Here is an 18,761-nt window from a genome sequence, read left to right as displayed (position 1 = left end):
GAGATGTGTAGAACTAAGCGATTTCAATAAACTACCACAATTTGAAGTTTACTTTTTGCTGTTTTTTTTTCCTGACAGAATCACATCTCGCATGATAAATTCAAGGACCTCCTCAATGTTTTTTTTTTAAAAAAGTGATTTTTTTTTGAGTTTTTATGGTTTCTGTTTTTGACAAATGGTGCAATTTTGGCAATGTTTTCAGTCCCGCCGGCTGCTTTTGGAGGTCAGTGGGGAAATTTGGCAGGTTTTTAAAGGCGTGACATAAAAACAAATCATTGGCATTTGTTTTTTTAGGTTTATTATTTACAAATTCAAATCTTTAACTCTAAATTACTCAAGCTAATCTACATAATTCATAACACTGTAGGGTCCAGGCCTTAATATGTGTTCTAGATAAGGTAAAGTAGTGTTTCCTTTGATTTGTGTGCGGGTTTAATCCCCATTATGTAAATTATGCAGATAAAAATCACACCATAAATAACACTACAGGGTCTTAACCGCAGTATTTACACTTGTTAGGCTCATTTCTAAACGTCAATCATACTTTTTTTTAAAACTGGAAAGCGCTTTAATTATCTTGTGTATGTCGCATGTTTGGGGTCTTATTTATTTGCTGAATTTGTTTTTAATATGTGTCTAATTTGGCATTTATTTCATTGTAAAGCACTTAAAATAGAGACATTATTATTATTATTATCATCATAAATCCACAAAAACAGGCTAAATTCAACAAAAGACGCAATATATCCACTCATATATTTGAAAAAGTACACATTTTGGACAGTAAATAATATACTTTTATGTGTATAAATAGATTTCTGGGTTCCTTTATGATCTATTTAATCATTCTACGACCTGTCAGATTCATCTCTGGTCCCCCTCTTGGGTCCTGACCCCAAGGTTGGGAACCAGATTTAACCTCTGACCAACCCGCTCATTCATGGACTCCTAAATCTCCCTGATTCCCCTGGAGGGCGGCATCGTTTTGCTCGTTATTTGCTCGCGGTACACACATCTGACAGGCCGAGGCGCCGTGACATCTGGGGATCTGATGGTGTCTTGCTCTCCGTATGGACGGTCTGGAAGTGCGTTCGCCTGACAGACTGAAGTCAAGGTCATGAAAGAGACGCACACACAACACACAACACACCCGCTGAAGGAGCGCACACACACACACAACTCATTAACTCTGATGGATTACGGCACGTTCCAGGCTAATAGCGCAGACGTACAGTAGCGGTACACACACCGTGCATAAGGGCACATCAGACCATGGCAGCGCATCAGATGGACACAGACCTGCCACCTCGGTGTCACCTTCAGCTAATCCTTGTGAGACAGACAGCAATCCATTCACTGGCCACACAGATTTACCCCATAATCCCTGAAAATGAACTCATTCAGAGTCGTCCGTCTGGCATGTACACTCACACAGACACACATTCTGCATGCAGCTACAGGACACGTGTAAACTTAAGAAAAAAAAGAGGCACCTTGAGGAAGAAAAGTTCGAGAGCAACGAGAATAGTGAGTGTGTGTGTGTGCTTCTTTTTATTGTCTGTATGTGAGTGTGTGCACATTTAATTGGATGGGAATGTCACGTCGGACAGGGGACATGAGTGCTGCCGGTGGTGTAGGTCGTACACCAATTACTGCTCCGCACTCTTCAAAACCAGACGCAGAATGGAAGACTGAGACCCCACTTCATTACCAAAGTAAGCCTGTGTGTTGATAGCAGCCAAGTAGGGCAGCGCTGTGGGGGTGTAGGGGGGCTGCTGCTGCTGCTGCTGGTGTTAGTGGAGGGAGGAGGGGGAGTGTAAAAATTCAAATTGACACCTAAATTGCTGAGGAGAAAGTAGCTGCAGTTGAAGCTGGAGGTTTGATCACCTGTTTTTTTTTAAATATATTATTTCTGACTGCATTAACCTGGTCAACTGTTATGTGCAGCGGGTTCATGAGTGTAGGAGTTTACCATCAATTAAATAAAAACTATTTAACCAGTTCAGAAAAGAGTTGATGAAATGGTACCAAAACAGAAGATTCTCCTTGCTGCCCTGTGAATTCTGCTTTATTTTGAAGGATAATTCCACTGCCTTCACCTTTTAAGCTCTTATATTAGTTATTATAAGTGTTAGCCATACAGGCTGCAGTTCAGGCTGTGCAGATTTCCCATCATATGATGTGATAATACTTTTATATTAGCCTTTATATCAAGGAAAAAAAAATATTTCAGATGATGAAGTTGTTTTTTTCATATATCTCACCAAAGAAATGCCAGCAGTAGAGACATATATGTAAAATTTTACTTGTATTTTTTTTTTCACTTTCTTTGCTTTATTTTGTTTTGTTGTTATAATCAAAGTGGTAATTGTGTAGGTTACTGAAAATCAACTGTATGTGATATCGGATCATCTTTGCTTTCTTTTTTATTTTCTCATTTTATTTGTTTAAATAGGGGGCAGGCAAATACAAGAATTTTTTTTTTCTTCTTCTTGCTGCTCCTTTCCAATCATGGAGGTGTTGATTTGAAAATGTAGAGTGCATTTATGTACAAATGATGTTGTCTACCTTCATGAAAGGAACAAATAAATAAATAAAATAAAATAAAATATTTCTTAACTGTAAAAATAAAGGTAAATATCTGTGAAATAGTGATATTTTTAGCTAATTTAAATACAGTGAAACAGTAGAATTTTGCAGTCACACACTGTAAAAGCTTTTTTTTCTAATTTTTTCTGTAATTTAGCAAATGAACAAAAATCTGTAGGAGCGTTGTTTCAAAGTCTATCTATCCTCATGTATATATGATCTATCTTTCAAATAATAACAAATATCTGTAAAGTAGGAATATTCTTTGCAGCTTTCAATACGGCGAAATAAAAAAAAAAAATACAGTCAAGCACTGTAAAAGAATTCATTTCGATGACAAATTTTTGATTTTTGATTTGTTTTTTAAGGTTAACATGTAAATTAATAACATTTTTCTGTTTGTTTTTATATTTTTACTGATCTTACTTATTTATAATTCAGTCAAAGGAAAAAAAATGTACAGTTTAAACCTGCTTAAAAAAAAAACATTAATTTTTCACAGCGTATGATAGTCAACATTACTCGGCAGACGTCTGGCATGTTGCTATGTACAAATATGTAACAAACATAATAATAACGCTCTGGTTCTGCTCTTTCTTAAGACGAGAGAATCACCTCGAACTCATCATGAACTCATCGTTTAATATCCTGCAACACAGTTCTATACATTCTGCACAATGGCTGCATCTAAACAGCAGCAAACATGAAGCGATGAGTTCATGTGCAGTTCAAACCAGAGTAATGAGTGTGGATGCAGATTGTAGCTCTGATTAAATCTGATGTAAAGCCAAGATTATTTTTTCCTTCTTGCTGACACTCTGTCGCCCAAACAAGCAACTTAAACTGCTGTAAAGGTCAAGTCGTGTGGTTTCATTTGAAGAAGAAAGGAATTTGGATGCAAAGTTTCTGGTCCTTCGACAACAAGAGGTGTTTGCAACACTTAGTATACCGTGCATGACTCTAGGTATGGATGTACTGCACCCACAGACACGCACTCAATCGGAAGAGCTACACAAAAGCTGAAAATAGCTCCGTGTTATCCCGTGTAGATGTGAGCACCTTCACCTTGGCTGGACACACACACAGCACCGATCTATATATAACAACTAACCCCCCACCTCCAGTGTCGATCCCTCCCTGGGTGCCGGGTGTCTGGATATTGCAAAGGCTTGCCAGGGCCTACGCTTTCTAAAGGTCAGTTGTTGCTTCCTCCTAAGTGGGGACAGCGAACTGACTGCCAACCATCTTGGCGGCATCTGTCACATCCTAATCACTGATAATTAGCCGGCAGCGACGTTCCGCTGCAGCCTGGACCGGGCCGGACTGACTGGAGGTGGGATCGGAGAGCGCGTTCAAGGAGGAAAGCGTGAGTTTTTTATGTCTGTTGGAGTGAAAGATGGAAGGTGCAAAAAGGCGCAAATACAAAAAAAGACGGTGAGAGAAAAATGGCTCGCCTGTCGGTAAAGGCTGAAAATTGTCCAAAGTGCCAGCCCATCGTTTATCAGCGAGACAGAAGCACATACAGCTCGTACAACTCATTACCTGCAGCCTCTCTCTGCCTTTTTCCTAATACCATCCTCGGGCACACCTAGCGCCGCTCGCTAATGTTTCTCTGTAACTGTCACACACACACACACACACACACACACACGCGCTGCATGCACCATCTACCTCCATGTCTCCGAGACCCCAGCGCCCCATTAGGAGACAATGAAGAGGAGACACTGTCTTTGCTCGAGCATGTCAGACAGATACGACATCGCCGGCCTCCAAGGCCCCCCAAATACACCCATCATCCTCCTGCCCACCTAATCAGCGCCGCCAAGGAGACGGAGGGAGCAAAGGGACGGAGAGGTTGGAGATTGTGGTTAAAAGAAGAAAGCGGAGGGGAGGGTGACGGGACGGAGGGAGAAACATGAAGGAGAAGTGATGATCTGCCCGACGTGGGCCCACTCACTTCTCCACAGAGCCTTAAAAACACTGAAGGATACAGCAGCTCCTCAACGAAGCTGAGAAACGACTGCGAGTGTGTTTTCATGAAGATCTTTACAAAAACTGTATCTAACACACCGGCTGCACATCCATCCATTATTTAGATTCTGTGGAGGGTCCTGCATGTTTGTGGACTTTGGGAAGATGCTGAAGTACCAGCGTTAAAAATTTAACAGTTTTATCTGTAATTCTGTCGACAATTTACTGGTATTTTTGCCGATTTTCCCTGTTTTGGCAAGTAACAGCTACTAATACAATCACAGAAAGAAAGTATTGATTTACATGTTTATGCTTAAAATAAGAGGAAAAAAGTTCTAAGTAACGTCCAAATCACATATGTGTAGTTTTACAAATGGAATTTTGTTTTTTGTTTTTTTTAAACAAAATTTTACCATAATATTAAATATTTTTTTTACTGTCTTTAAACAGCACAAATGCCATTAATTTACAGATAATTGTCATTTAAAAAAGAAAAAAAATCTCTTACATCACTTTTTAACTGCTTTTTTAAAACCTACCTTCCCTGTTTTGGTAAATTATAGAAAATAAAAAGTAAAATTAAAGAAAGAAAGTAGTAATTTATCTACTAATCCTTAAAATAACAGGCTAAAATTGTAAATAATGTTCAAATCGAATAATAGTATTGATTTTTTAATTTATTTTACAAATGGTCATTTGTTCTTTCACAAAATTTGACTGTAAAGTAACACTTTGTTTTTTCTTTTTTTACTGTATTTAATAGGACAAAACATCATTAATTGACAGATATTTGCTGTTTTTTTTCTTTTGAAAAAGTTTGTCCACATTTGTTTAAAAATATGTATTTTTACAGTCTAATAATTTGTTATTTTCACAAAGTACAACCATAAAATTACAGTTTTACTGAATTTACATACGTGATAAAAAACATAATTTTTCTGTTGTTTAAGGTAATGCAATGTGCACTATAGCACTTCTGCACATTTAACTGCATATTAATCACAATCATAGTTTCGGCTTGACACAGGATCTGATACTGAAACTTAAAAAGGTCCACTCACAAAAAATGGTGCTAACATTAGAAAACGGCTCATTTAGATAAACTCACTGGGCTTTAAGTTTGGTAAATCTGACATTATTTCACCTTATTTTGCTTTTTACAAAACCACGTTTGGTCACACACCTGTCTAAGTGCTGCAGTCACTGAATGGAGACCAGAGGCTTCTCTGTGCACAGCTGATTGGCTTAGCCTGCAACAGAGGCTATTAGTTAGCAAATGTTCAGCAATCAAGGTATTCTGGGTACAATTTTATTTCTATTTTGCCTCTAGAAGATGCAATGAATTTGGGAGAAACTTATTTTAGGTCTTTATTTAGGTTTTATGCTAAGATTTGTACATTAGCAGGAATGCAGCACGACATGAAACTAGAAGTTCTACTCTGCTTATATAATGTGAAAGTTCAATAAAAACTAGTTTGACTCTGAAGTCAATGAACAATCCATATTGATCAGAATAAATGCAATAATCATTGTGGCCATAATCGTGCAGCACGACTGTACTCAGTGTCTCTTAACAAGAACCCAACAAAGAATGCAGCAGCCCAAACGCTCGCTGTGATGAATTACACAACTCCAGGAAAGTTCAGGAGTTTGCTAATAGATTTCCCATATTGTGCTGAAATTAAATGAAGTAAAGCTACGGGGAAGTTTCCAAAACTCTGCAGCAGGTTTGAAAAATGGCTGGCGGTGATGTGACGTACACAGGATTCGTGGTAAATGAGCTGTGGCATGGGAAGGAAGAAGGTGAGCAGAACAGAGAGAAGACACACACAGAGAAAGACATGAGAAGCGAAAATCTACACTGACATTTGAGGCGGGACGGGGGTACCGTGGAGGGGTAATGAGGGGCTGTGTGAGCGTGGACGTGGGGTTCGCTTAGAGGGTGAACCGATGCCATGACAGCGCAGTGGGGGCCAGCGCTGTGAAGTTGGTTAATCCTGAGGAGCGGGGATTAGCTCCGCAGGGGGGAACTGGCTCAGCAAGGGGGCTCTGGGAGCCTGTTGTCCCTGACCGCAGAGTCACGCCCCGCCCCCCAACCAGCCAAACTAGCCCTGGGCACCGTCTGACCTAGTATGTGGAAACAGATCCACGCACGGACGTATAAAAGACACGCACAACAGCTCGTCGGTTCATTACGGCTGCACGGCGGCTGCAGGGTCTGGGAGAGAGAGGAGCCCGTCGGTCCCAGTGTGACTGATGGTGCAGAGCTCTCAGGCCCACCTGGGGCTGCTGCTTCCCCTCTCATCTTCTCCCGTCGGCTCTGTGCTGCTACACTCTTCTGGGCTCATCCGCTCCTCTCTCCTTCCTCCCTTTCTCGCCTGCTTCGCTGCAGGGTCCTCAGCACCTGCGGCTGCAGAGCTGCGGGACGCTCCGTTGTTATTAGCATCATTGCCCTGCCGGTTATTTCCCCAATATCTCCAAAAGAGAGTGCTGTTGGGCAGGAAGCTGAGACGGACAAAAGGAAGGACCTCCGAGTCATTGTGTGCGAGCGCTGCCGGTGTTGACGTGCAGCGTGTTGGCGTACAGTAAAACGCATCGACATTCAGGGAGTCGGATCTGAAGGTGAAGGGCAGTATGAGTGAACTGAGTAAATTTCAGTGGACCGGACCGGCAGTGATCTCCTCTTTTCTGGCTGCATGACAGCTTCCTTTCACCTGCAAAAACAAAAGAATCAGAGGCCTGTCAGAGGGCGCTCACACTAGCAAACCCGCAAGCCTCTTCCTTCATCGATGCCGAGTCTAAACCCCCCGCCAACCCCTGGTGTCCTACAGAGGAGGACCTTTCTTTGGGTGACTGGCAGCCCAGCGTGCACACCACCCGCGGACACCGAGTACTTAAGGACTTGTCAGTTCACGGAGCAGCCCACAGAAGACTCGAACAGCGTGAGGTATGATGAAACCTCCCGCTGGATTCGCCATCTCGCTGTATGTTCTCGGTCATGCTCCACTTGGTGAAATTTTCCCGGGAGCCTTTCAGTGCTCCTCTGCAAGGTCGCTGAGGCATTACAACTCGCCTCCCGCGTCAGACTAAGCCAACATTCTTGAAACGCCCCATTATGCTGGTCAAAAGTATAGCCGCACTTAATGGAAGAAAGTAAAACTTATGAAACAGATAGAAGAGGAGGAGGAGGAGGAGGAGGAGGAGGAGGAGGGTTTCGTTAAGGGCAGGATGAAGTCAAACAAAGGCTGACCACTTTAGAGGAGCTCGACAACCTTCGCCGAGATGGAAAAAAAAAACACCATCCTGACCCTCGGTGAGTGACGCCCGAATAATTACACACAGCGGTGAAGTGTGGGATTCTTACACAACAACAACAACAAGTGCTAATGAAGCTAAATAACCACACATGAACAATGGAGCTTTCACCACACATTTTTACAGGCAATCTGAAAGGTCATTTCGGCTGCTCTCGCCTTCAGACTTGTAAGCCGAACGGCACAACATCCCTGATGAGAAAAGCTAGTTGCTGTACTCAGTGTCATGTTGCTAACAGTCTTCATGCAATATTAACTTGCAATAGAGCTCGGAGGACGCACAAACCTGTGCATAGTGCGCAATAAATAAAACAAAACCATCTGTGATTGACACATCATTAGACACCCATGAATTATTCAATATCTGCAATCATATTGGTTTGCCAAAGGATCAACATGCTGTGGAGCATGCAGGCCCAGGGTACCTGATTGCAAGTTAAAAGCCTTCCGAACTCGACTGCTCCCATCTCTAAAAATCTGTCAGTCATTAGTACAGAGAGCGGAGACAGGAATAAGCCCGCTCGGTCCTCAGAGTGTTGATTTGGACCTCCTGCCGTTCCCAAAGAAAGGCTGCATCCTACCAGCTTTGAGATGGCTCTGATTGAAGACATAATTGTGAATGTGGGTGAATTTCATGGTTAGGAGCGTGAAACCCTCAGCGAGATGGATGGAGAGATGGGGGAGCACCGAGGACTGCAAATTAGGTGTCAGAGTGCTTTTTTCGGAGCCAGAGCAGGAAGGTGAGAGACCTTGGCTGGTGCCGGCTTGATACATGCAGGCAGACGCCAATAAGCAAACATGTCGGGCCGGCGTACGTACTGTACATACACCCCGGCGCGCAACACATACACACACACACACGAGCGCGGACAAGGAATGCAGACGCATACATAATGAATAAAGACTGGCAGCGTGTGTAAACAATATCTGCATCAATCAACGTATGAGTGGAGCAAATCAAGTCTCGCTGTCGCACCATTTCATGCCGTTCCCCCAGCCTTCGGAAACAATCCCCGCCAGCCATCTGCATATCAAACAAGGCAGCCGTTCACATTCACTGACTAATGATTTCTGAATGTTATTAACTCCCCGTATTACAACTGCACTTCAAACGTATGCAGCTCTTCCTTCTTTTGTGCAGAGGTGACCAAAAAAAAAAAAAGAAGGCTTGAGTAACAGTTCGCCTTATCTGCACCGGCCAGGGTTTTCAGTCCTGCTGTGGCCTGGCTGCGTCCCTGTTCGAGTCTCTACTATCTTTAGAGTTTTGGCCCCACAGTCCAGAGCTGCAGCAGAAGCCAAACTGTGTCTCACAGCAGAGCCACACCTGCCAAATCTGGTAGTTAGCCGCAAAATAAAGGATCAGCAGTTAATGGGGCTCATTCATCAAAGCAGATATGAACAAATGCTCTCAGAAATGGCCCGCAAGTGATCTTAATGATCTTCAACTGTTCCTTTTTTTTGTCTTCTCTTTGCAGTGATGTGAAGTTAGTCAAAATGCAAAAAAAAAAAAAAAAAGTCTTAAGGTCACGAAAAGAACTTTCAGTGTAAGCACTCCAGATAGTCGTGCGTAGGATGCCAAGGCTGTAAAGAAAGATAAAATAAAATGAAACCACTAAAGGTTTTGAACTGTGTAGGTCTTCTACGAGGGTGGAAGTAGTTTTGAGTTGTTTTTTTTCAGAGGTGCTGCCGTCCTGTACCTTGTTATGAAGACAGTTTTGAAGAACTCTTGTTTGTGCGTCCTCTGAAAACTGCTGTTTATCTGTTAAGCTCTTCAGCGAGATTGGGAGATTGTGCGCGATTCAAAGCACCTGTCTTTTGAGTTGATTTGACAGACCAGCTGGTTGTTGTTCACAAATCCTCCTTAATCTTAGAAATTGCTCATCCCTCCGCGGGAAAACAAACATGCATTCGGTATTAAGCCGCAACACTTGCCCCCATACTGTTTCCGTTCACATTGTTTAGGTATTTCATCTCGGAACGCATTATTATCGGGGACTCAGTCTGTCAGGTTTGCCTCGGTGTCTGTTACCAAACAGTGGGGCTGCACAATTAATCAAACGTTATGTTTACGATTTTAGCTTCCCGCGGTTAAATTAACGTGATTGACTGTGATATTGACGTCTAATTGCTTCACTCATAGAAAAAAAAACCTCATGTAGATAAAATCATTAGGGTTCAACCTGAGCAAATCTGACATTAAAACATCTTGTTTCACTTTTTTTTTCCCCCCCAAGTATTTTTTGGTGGTTTTTGCTGAAGTGACTGAGTGGAGACTAGAGGCTTCTCTGTGCACAACCGCCGAGCTAGCATCTACTGTAGCCTGCATGTGAGGCGTTTAAGGAACTACAGGAAATGAATGTAAACCAATAAGCAGGTGTTCAGCAAGTGAGGTGTTTTGGGTACAACTTTAGGAATATTTTGCCACCAGAAGATGCACTGATGTTGCACAACATGGAGGCGAAAATAGTGCTCTGCTTCCCAAAAGTGTGGAAGTATAACACAAATGTTTTGTCTCTTCAATAAATGAATCATTTTGATAGGTAATTGTGCTCTCAATGTCCATCCATCCATTATCTATACACCGCTTAATCCTCACTAGGGTCATGGGGGGCTGGAGTCTATCCCAGCTGACTCAGGGTGAAGGCAGGGGACACCCTGGACAGGTCACCAGTCTATCACAGGACTACATTTAGAGACAGACAACCAAGCACACTCACATTCACACCTACGGACAATTTAGAATCACCAATTAACCTCAACATATTTTTGGACCTTGTGGGAGGAAGACAGAGAACCTGGAGAGAACCCACGCTGCACGGGGAGAACATGCAAATTGCATGCAAGTCCTAACCAACTGCGCCACCCTGCAGCCCTGTGCTCTCAATGTTAATAACAATAACTATTTAGTCATACCGAGTAGTTTCTTGAGCCCATTCAAAACCTGTGTGGCATCAAAAACATAAAATTTAAGTAAAAGTACTTGGAGACCGAGTCAACGCTTGAGCTACTTGAGTTTTTCCCGACTAGTTTTTGTCGTGTGGTGTTGTCCTGCTTGGGTTCGTTGATGGACAAAGACTGTTTAGATGGTTTCAAAGCAACATCCACAGGAATGCCAGAAACCCAAAGTTTCAATCCAGACCAAGACGATCCGTGTTATCCACCTCACCTGTCAGCAGTTTAAACTCCTGCAGCCGATCTGTATATGTCTCCTATTGAAAACGTAACACGACAAGTTCTGCGTATGTAATTTTGTCCACACAAACAGGTTTTTACTGCAAGAAGAAAAAAAATGTTTACAACCTTTACAATACCTCCCTCATGCTCGAGAACGGCTGACACCTTCGAATCGAGTATAATCAGATGTCCGTAAACGCATAGCCAGCTCACAATGAGAGTATCTGCGAGTTGCTATATCAACATTTGAAGTTAATGCAAAAGCCTTTCACAGCAGGTCAACGCATCCAGTCGGAGAACGGGCGACTATACAAGTAACGGATCGCAAATGGAAACCTCAAACACAAAACACTTTCAGTTTTAATACACCAGCACATAGACCAGTTATGTCTCTTTAAAAGCACAAACATCCATAGATTTAAACGTTTCTATTCCCAGAACAGTGAGACTTTAGACCTTCTGACTCAATTTTGACTCTCGCTCCGAATAGTGGTTTCTGAAAAAGACAAAATAAAAGCCTGTGTTGCTTAGAAACAAGCCCGTTGACTGTTTCGACAATTTGCCCAAATAGCTTCTGAGCCCTGTTAGCTTTTACATGATAAGGCCGGTGAAAACCCTGACCCTGTGTTACAAATGCTTCGCCTCAGCCTCGGCACCATACATTTTCCCTCCTAACTATTCCAACTTCAAGCTACTTTGCTTGGTGAGTGGCTTGTTTCTCCCTAATCTGCACAGCCTTCCGCAGTAAAGTGGCAGCACCAGACGAGAGAGGTGGTTCTTGGAAGAGGGGCAAAGTAGGTTAAAGTTTTACGGCGCTGATAATTGAGTCCGGTTGCTGAGGGGGGCCTCGGAGAAGCTTTGTGATTGCGCGAAAACACACACAAGGGCACGGGTAGAGGAGCGCGTACAAACACACCGCACCCGTGAAACGCTGATTTCTTCGGAGCGGCGAATGCCCCAGATGCATCGGCAGCTCTCAAATTAAGCAGCTCAGAGACAGAGGAATCAAATGCGTTTCCATTACGGGGCAAATATTCCATCTACCCCCTGTCATAACGACACTGTATGGCAGCATTAGGGGGAAATATCAAATTAGGCTGTTTCATTTGGAGGACTGTTGTGCATTGCGAACAGCTTTGGAGATCAATTGAGCTGCTAGGTAATGAGCGGCAGCGGCCTGCTCTAATATACTCAGTAATGTTCTTTTGATTGCTTTGGTTAATCTTGCTCTGCTGTGCAGGGGAGGTAGCCCCCTCTCTCTCTCTGCCGAAACGCACTCATCAGCCAAGGTTAGAGGGAAAAATAAGGAATGGGGAGTGGCGCCGAAAAAGTCAAGCAATATGAATCAAACTATTAAATCCGGACAAACCCCGCTCATGTTTTGTGCCACCAGGAATTCATTACGCTCCCCGTAAGTTTCTGCAAACGCCGACAAAAATACGAAGACCCCGCTGAATAGGCCACAGCGTACGACCTTCAGATGAAGTGTCGGTGATGTTTTGATGCTGAAGTGGATGGAGTCACACACACACACGGCGCGAACCGCTCTGATCTCTGAAAGCAAATCCTCTCTCTCATGCACCTCTCACAAACAACTAAGAGGCGCTCCGTCGCTCCGCAGCCACCTCTCACAGCTGTGACCATTTAATATGCTCCAGCTCCAGATTCATTCCTCTGCACCTTTTGCTCTCACAGAAAATGCTAACAAACCTGTCCAACCACTTTTGCAATATGCTGCACCATCGCCGCTGCATGCCACACCATCTGCCGCGTTTTTCGCTGCGCCGTGTGAATATTTATTCGCTTTCGAACCGTACCGCTCAGCATCCACCTACTTCTGCAGGATTGTCCACGTACGCGCTCGGAGATGGCAGCCAAATCGGGGTTAGATGCTGTTTGGGTACTGTGCAGTCACCAGCTGGGAGATGCTGCTGCTGCTGCTGCTGTTTGTTGTTCAGAGACAAGCTGCTGTTTAGTTGACTTTTACCTCTCCACGTGGTCCAGGTTCCCCGATACGCCCAGTCCGCCGATGGTGTACAGTTTGCCGTCGTATACCAGGCTGTTGTGTCTGCAGCGCGGCACCGTCATCCGGGACACCAGGTTCCAGTTGTCCAGCAGCGACATGTAGCACCACACGTCGGCCACCATCACGCCCGACTCCGTGCCACCTGAATCACAGAAGAGAAGGGTTCATAAAGGTGGTGTTTAGGGTAGTTATGAGGGTCACGTGAACTCTCCAAAAGCAACAGCCATGTCAGAATGAATAGAGAAAATAAGAAAGATTACGTTTCCTCAATAAAACGATGTCAACAAGCAAACTCTCAACTTTCAGGCTTCTATTACCTGCAGGTTGGACTGTTTAATGCTCAACACATCTCAATCACAGCTGCTTGTGTGCTGACGAAAACCAGAAAAAGTTCCAACGTTACCCCAGTTTTAAAGTCTCGGCGCTGGCTACCCGCCTGCTTTAGAATTGATTTTAAGACCCTTTCATTGCTTCATCAAACTCTTAATGGTCTCGGTCCTACCTGTTTATCGGATTTGCTTTTATCCCGCGGACCTCCTAAAACCCTCAGGTCTTCTGCTAGTGGCCTTTTAATTAAACCCAAACACAAAACCCCACAATGAGGTTTTCTTTTGCTATTATGCTCCAAAACTCTGGATCAGCCCCCCTGAGGACGTGAGGGCAGGAGGAAGTGTTAATAGTTTTTAAAAGTAAACTCAAGACCGAACTTTAAAGCTTGACTTTTAACCTTCTGACCCTCAAGCAGCTTCTGGGTGTTTTTCTCCCCCCCTACTTGTGGGCTCATTTTTCACTTGAATATAAAGTCCTGCACCTCTATAGAAACAGCACAACCATGACTAGAAGGAGAGAGAACTTTAGGATGTTGTTTGTGCAGAATAACAAAGCTAGAATGCCTCATAACTTATAAAACAAGAACGAAAAAAGTTGACCCTTTTAAATTACTTATTTTACAAAAAATAATTATCAAAATTATCACAGTTTAATAAACTATGGCTTCATGGTTTTCCCATGGAGTACAGGATTTTTAGTTTATCACAAATTTATGCTCGTGCAGACACTTCGTTTCTGGAAAACTTTTAAAAAGAAAGATTTTTTTTTCTTCTTTTTTGATGGAATCTAGGATTTTAAGTTCAGATTTCTCAGATTAAATTTTCATATTCACACACGAGTAGCTCGAGGAAAGTAGGAAATCAAAATATTTGATTATTCTTTCTGTTTTTTCACAGTTTCTGGGTAGATAAATAATGCTTTTTTTTTTTTTTTTTTTAAAATAAAATGACTTTAAAATCTGGTGACAAGTTTTGGGGTTTAGAGGGTTTTTTGATTTTTTGTGTATTATTATTATTATTATTGTTGTAATTTATTTAACTATTTAATTATACATTTTAGTCTGTTTTATCTGGCTTCTAACACTTCTCTTGTTGTCATATTTTTTAATCTATTTTTAAAAATGTCCTCATTGCATTCCTTTAGTCTCTGTTTTTTATTAAATCTTCATAACACATATATATTTTATGGGAGGATTTGAAGGGGTAGGTAGGGTGTTACTGTTTTTTTTTCTTTTTTTAATGTATAGTACTTTGTGTTACATTCTATTTGTATGAGGAGTGCGACACAGATAAAGTGATTGAGATGATTGATTAATTCCACAGTTGTGGTGTAAAACAAACACAGGGGTTCTTTTAGTTTGTCATACTGCAGGTTATTTTCTTCATACAAAACTTTGATCTGATAAAATTCAGACCCTGTCTTTCTTCCTGTCCAGTAATAAAATCCTCACTCCTAAAGTACATAAAATGGGATTTTCCCCTCAGTAAGAACAGCGGCAGACTTGGAGAACTCAAACTGACTGAAAGTTGTTTGCTGCTGTGTTGACGAGTCAACCAGCCAACCAAGAAAACTGTACTTGTTTCAGCTCTCTTCAGAGCAGCACTGTTAGCCGTGCAGTTTGACATGTAACACCAGCCGTGACTCAGTGACCCTGTTCAGAGTGCGAGGAAGGTTACAGACCGGAGCCTGTTGATTGGCTAGCTAGAACAACCCTGATTTCCCCACTGGCTGTCAGCCTCCCAGCGGACACATGCAGACCTGTTCCAATGCCCAAACACAAATTTACATTTATATGAAAAGAGGGAGAGGAAAGGTACACGCAGGACAAATCCTGTTGCATTTCCACGGTGCAATGTGAAGGTGTGAGTACCGTGCAAGATTCTCGCACAAATGGGCCGTGGAGGGAGAAATTCAGTTTACCTCTGGAGGAACAACTTAAAGGTGTCTCATACGGAGGAGTCACAGAGTGCACAGTGGTGCCACTATGGAACAAAATAAACTGCAGAACACATCGGCAACTGTAAGGCCAGGCAGAGAGAAAAAGTTCCCAAAAACCCTCCACAGAAGGTAAACAGGAGACATTCGACACAAAAAGGACTCTTCTGAAGAGAAAGACATTGAAGCCGTCTTTAGTGCTGAACAAATATTTCAAAAGCAACATGTGAGCATTGAAGTATTCGAGGCTTTCACTGTTGCATAAAGGTCACAAGATGTGAGCAATGCTCCGGGTAGCTTGACTTCACTGAATCACGGTGGCTACAGAGACCATTAATGTCAAGTGTTGAGACCTTTGGCAGGATCCATTAAGAAGACAATGACTTTAAAGTCATTCTCCAGTCATTGATTGAATCCCTAAAACTCATCTCCGTCAATCAAAGTTAAATATTTAGTCGCTTTTTCCATGAAAATAATTTCTGTCTGCCTCAAACAGACTTAGATGTAACTCTACACTGTTGCTTCCATTAGAATGTGCAGATCTATCAAGTTCCTGGGCAGGAAACTGGGGCAGCATGAGCAGTAATGGGGGCGTTGCACCAAACCACTGTGGTGAAAAGGGAAGGAAGAGCTCTTGATTCAATCAGACTCCTGAACGGTGCACAACATGCAAAGATGCATGTACTAGCAATGTTTTGATGCCGGCCACAAATAAAAACTCAGCCTGATGAAAGTCTAACACCAAAACGTCGTATACTTGTAGGAGTCAGATTGAATCTTCTGGATTTCTCCTACACACCTGTCTCATGTAATAGATGTCTCCGGCTGATACAATATCCTGTCCTTGTCATGGTTCCAAAATAAAAGTCCCAAAATTGTGGTTTTTTGATGGTCGCCCCAGATGATAATTCATAATATGACTTTGTAAGGACAACATTTGTTTGTACATTATGATGGAAATACACATGCAAATTATTAATAATTTTGTAAATGAATGCAAAACATGTTAGAAATTATGCCAAGGAAGTTAAAAGACATATTTAAGTTGGTTTAAAATTATTTGAAATTAGTTGTCTAACTAGAAATCAAGGCTGGACGGTCACCCCACATGATGTTTTATCACTTCAGATAGCAGTAAAACATTAATAATTAAAATGATTGGAAAACTTAGAGTAGGTCTGTGTACTGGGAAAGTACGAGACACACATGTTATCTTTTTTTTGTATTTTGAGTGTTTTTTCAATGGAAAAAATTCAGTTGGACAGAAAAAATAGCCGTCATGTCATTGACCCAGATGCAAAAGATCTCCTTTGGTTTAAAGCTCTTGATCTACTCATGTATCCAACCCTCATCTACGGTCATGAGCTCCGAGCAATGACCGAAACAATGAGATGGTGGATGAAAGCAGCCGAAACACATTTCCTCTGCAGGTTGGCTGGACTCCTGAGGGATAGTTTGAGGAGCTCAAGACATCCAGAGGAAGCTCAGAGCAGAGTTGTTGCTCCTTCGCATCATCAAGGAGTCATCTGAGGTGGTTCGACATCTGATTAGGATGCTTCTCGGACGCCTTCCTTTAGAGGTTTTTTCTGGGCAACTGGGAGGAAAGCTCAAGGTTGATCCAGGACTCGCTAGGGGCATTACATATCTCAACTAGACTTGGGATCGCCTCAGGATCCCCCATCAGGAGCTGAGAAACATTGCTGAGGAGAAAAAAAAAGCCTGCTGGTACCCCGGATAAGGAGAAGAGAATGGTAGGAGATGGACAAGTGTTTGTGTGTGATTTCCACCAGTCTTTACAAAAAGAAACGTGTATTTTCATCATTGACATCACCACTGATCCAGAAACAAACACAACCACTCAAGACATAATGACTTCATCATTGTATAATCTCACCTCAAGGTCCACTGACGAGCCACCCTGCAGGTTTTCACTGGATCAAATGATTCCTCAGCGCTTTGCCTGATTGTTGGTGTCAAAATGTGCATTTTTCTCAACACTTGAAAGATTTCCATCTGTGCCGAATACAAACTTGAATTCTGTTGCCGGCATTGTTGTGACAACTGCTCTTGCCAAGATTAAAAAAAAAAAAAACATGAACCTAGAAACTCATCTCAAGGTGGAATTTTAGTTTTTGTAAGCTGTTTGCAGTTAATGGCACTAAAGCTTGCCTTAAGAGATTATTTAAGTGTTACTCAAGAGCCCCTTTTAGCTGTTTCATCCCCTTTTCTTTTATTCAGTGTGACTAAATGAATAAAAAAGAGCCCCGTCATACCTGAGGTTTTGATCATAATTCATTCTGCTTTCCCCGCTAAAACACCAAGAGAAATGTTGTGGAGTTTTAATGTGATTATCATATTTCTTCTGCCTGGAAATGGCACAACCGAGTGACAAAAGGCAGCATATTAAAGATGTTAATCATATATTTAAACTATTTATGTGTTTTGTTGCCTTTCTGCTTAAAATGCCGTGTCCAAAATTATTCATACTCCTTGAAATTGCTGCACGTTTCTGAAGAAATGCAGCTTCTGTACCATTTTAAATGGTCCTGAACATTCCTGACATGTTCTAGAGCATCCTACGACATTAGAAACTGAGAAAGGTTGACACAGGAGTTCTCCAAGTCAAGAGCTCAGTGAAGACTTCTGGTTGGGCATCGTGGTTGCACACAAGATGGAGAAAGTGGAAGCCTACACGGTGCAAACCATCAACAAGTGGTTCCACATTGTGACGAGTCTCAGAGGTCATGGTAGGAAGCCACAAGTGACCCCTGCACTGGCAAGAATGGTGGAAGAAGAATCAAAAGATCAGAACCATCCTGATGAATGTGAGCAGCTCTGGTGGAAACACTGAACACGGCTGATCTCCGTGACGAACAAAGAGGACGACGCTTCTCCGAGACGGACGCACAAAAGCTCAGCTGGACAAAGAAGGAAGCTTTTGGCCGTCAGATGGGGTGAAAATGGACTTGTTAGGACACAGGGACGTGACTTAAGTTTGGAAAGAGAAAGAGGGAGCGTGAAACCCCAAGAACGCCGTCCTCACGGTCAAGCATGCGGTGGAACTGTGTTGCTTTGGGGGCGTTTTTCAGCTGATGGGCCAGATAACCTTGACAGAGGAACAACATTGTAAGAAAAAGAGGACGACATTAAGATTCTGCAGAAAAACTTGCCCTTGGGCAGCACTGGACCTTCCAACAAGACACTGATGTTAAAAAATAACAGCCAAGGTGGTCAATATGCAGACGCTGGAGAGTCCAGACCTGAGTCTCATCGAGAATGTGTAGAGGAAGTGAAGACCAGCGTGATGGAGAGAAAACCGTCAAGCTCAAAGTAGTGAAGACGCGCAGAAAACCTGTAGGCAATTATTAGAACTATTTGATTACTAGTGGTTGCAAATAAAGGTTTAATTACTGAGAAAGGCA

At 42.5% G+C, this 18,761-nt stretch overlaps 1 protein-coding gene across 1 annotated transcript in view; it reads right to left on the bottom strand.

The window, feature by feature from the left end:
- The window catches only part of klhl29 (kelch like family member 29), a 226,224-nt gene that overhangs the window by 45,037 nt on the left and 162,426 nt on the right, over window positions 1–18,761 (bottom strand). The window contains exon 12 of the mRNA XM_008297122.1: window positions 13,036–13,216. Coding sequence (XP_008295344.1) covers window positions 13,036–13,216 — 181 coding nt within the window. The remainder of the gene's footprint in view (window positions 1–13,035; window positions 13,217–18,761) is intronic.

The sequence above is a fragment of the Stegastes partitus genome, unplaced genomic scaffold (genome assembly GCF_000690725.1).
Source record: "Stegastes partitus isolate 25-593 unplaced genomic scaffold, Stegastes_partitus-1.0.2 Scaffold1189, whole genome shotgun sequence".
Taxonomy (NCBI): Eukaryota; Metazoa; Chordata; class Actinopteri; family Pomacentridae; genus Stegastes; species Stegastes partitus.
Note: the sequence above shows the minus strand (reverse complement) of the source record. Positions and strands in the feature narration are given on the sequence as shown.